The sequence below is a fragment of the Phalaenopsis equestris genome, unplaced genomic scaffold (assembly GCF_001263595.1).
Source record: "Phalaenopsis equestris unplaced genomic scaffold, ASM126359v1 Scaffold198966, whole genome shotgun sequence".
Taxonomy (NCBI): domain Eukaryota; kingdom Viridiplantae; phylum Streptophyta; class Magnoliopsida; order Asparagales; family Orchidaceae; genus Phalaenopsis; species Phalaenopsis equestris.
The window spans coordinates 1,335-3,496 of record NW_018218861.1 but is presented as its reverse complement, the minus strand read 5'-3'; the positions used below and the strand labels follow the sequence as shown (position 1 = coordinate 3,496).

Sequence of the window (2,162 nt, the reverse complement as noted above, 5' to 3'; positions counted from 1 at the left end):
CGTGATAGGGTTGGTGTAGCTCCTGTGACGGACAAAATTAGAGAAAGTCGTCTTAGATGGTTTGGTCACATTAAACATCGACCATATGACGATCAGATCAAGAGAGTAGATGTTTTAGATTCGAATTGTGTTAAGAAAGGCAGAGGTAGACCTAGGAAGACTTGGGATTATTGTATATAAAAATGATCTTAATTTACTAGAACTAAATGAAAATATGACACTAAATAGGATGCAATGGAGAAAAAGGATTCATGTAGCCGACCCCACGTAGTGGGATTAAGGCTTTGTTGTTGTATACCAATCTACTAACATGTCTATTTAAATCTTCTCAAATAAAATTTCTTTCTTTAAGAGGTATCATTTGTATTAATTTTTGTAGTTCATACCAAAATTTTTCTTTTGAATATATATTTAAACCTACTTGAGTAGTATAAACTCTTACAACATTAAGAATCTTAATATCAATAATAATCATTAGGGTTGTAATTCTATCTTCAAGTCTATTAATTTTTATAATATTATCTTTCAAACTCTTATTTATAAGAGTTATATACACCATTTTTAGTACGACTCATGTCAAAATATTTAAGTTTAAAATCTAAGCTATCAATCTCATTATTTTTCTCGAACTCATTTAATTTCTTGAATGCATAAGATATTTTTCTTCCAATAAACCATAATATCTACTAATTTCAGTAGTTTACCCTGAAGAGTAATGATATTTCAAGATCATATCATAATATTAGTATTATGAACTAACTTTTTTACCCACATTTATCCATAATACGAGAACATTTGCTTATTTAACACTACATCCTGATGACGATATAGTGAAATTTGTACACTTTTTATTGTATTCATGTTATACAACATTTATACATTGATTTAAAGGATTCGTCATGATTTTTTTGACAAAAATTTTACGTTGGTTGTCACGACAAAAATTTTACGTTGGTTGTCGCCTCAACAACATAAAAAAAGTGGAAAGAAAAAAGAAGAGATAGTGCCTAAATAAAATTAGGATTGTTTTGATAATTTAAATCTAGATTGCTAATATGATTAAGCATGGCACTGTCCAGGAGTAGAAGAAAACAAATCATCCTTATCAAGAATAAAAATATTGGTGTTATCTAAATAGCAATTCATGAAGCCCCTAAAGTCTTATGCATCTATGCATTCAATTAGTTCAAGCAATAAATTATAGCCCTATTAAGCATGGCATACATCTACAAAAGCAATTAGCATTAGAAATTTATCTTCAATTAGTAAGTAGATACCTAAGCATAAAAGTTAAGCTTTTCTTCTTTTATTGCGAACAATTAGATTTCTATACGTCAATGAAATCAGCACGACAAAGATAAGAGGTGCTAAAGTCTTATAAAGTGCAAGTCTAAGAACTGTAAATATCGGACTTTTAGGGACCATAACAGTTGATAAGTAATGATACTTCCACAAGATCAAAAGTGAAATCATAAAAGCAGGAAATAAGAAACGTATGCGTCCCTATGCTAATAAAGCTTCCCAATTGGAAGCTCCTATTATAAATCTAAAGGACTCGTTGGTATTTGATCCAAGTAAAGCCCTAGAACCAGCAATGCCATTAAGATATGGAATATAATTCCGATCTCCAGCTCAAAAAAGTACAAAAGAGCAATAACAGAGACAAAGGAAGAAAAAAGAGTTTAATTCACCGACCTGCTCGATTAAGCGATGAACAGGACTCCCATTCGAAGTTGAATTAGAGGTATCCTTGTACGTGTCCCGAAAAAGCCGCAACAGATTGTACGTAAACTTCGCCGGCATCTCGTATACATAAACCCTAACTACAGACAACCCCGCCCACGCATCTGTCTCTCTCCTCCAGATCGCGTCGTCGAGCACGAACTTCTCAAGTGAGGCGACAAAGGAGTATTCTGGAGGTGGGGAGTTAGCGTTGCGGTTTTGGGAGAGAGGGGTGATAGGCGCCAAGCGGGTAAAGGTGGGAGAATCACCAGCGAGGCAGCGGGAGGAGGATAAGAAGAAGAAAATGATGGATGCGAGGGCGAGGAGACAGAGAGCAGCGATGAAGATAGAGGAAGGAAAGGAGAAGAGTATCTTTTGGGGTTTAGCGAAGCAAAGCTCTTTCCTGCCATTGCTCGCCGGAGCTGCAAGCAGTAGGGGGA

The 2,162-nt window shown here is 34.9% G+C and overlaps 1 protein-coding gene across 2 annotated transcripts in view; it reads right to left on the bottom strand.

The window, feature by feature from the left end:
• Nucleotides 1–1,877, bottom strand: part of LOC110035676 (probable arabinosyltransferase ARAD1) — a 19,289-nt gene extending 17,412 nt beyond the window's left edge. The window contains exon 1 of one of the 2 annotated variants that reach the window (XM_020739948.1): nt 1,696–1,877. In XM_020739948.1, coding sequence (XP_020595607.1) covers nt 1,696–1,803 — 108 coding nt within the window. In that variant the 5' untranslated portion in view covers nt 1,804–1,877. The remainder of the gene's footprint in view (nt 1–1,695) is intronic. The other variant, XM_020739949.1, reaches the window with a different exon arrangement.
• Nucleotides 1,878–2,162: the final 285 nt, after the last annotated feature.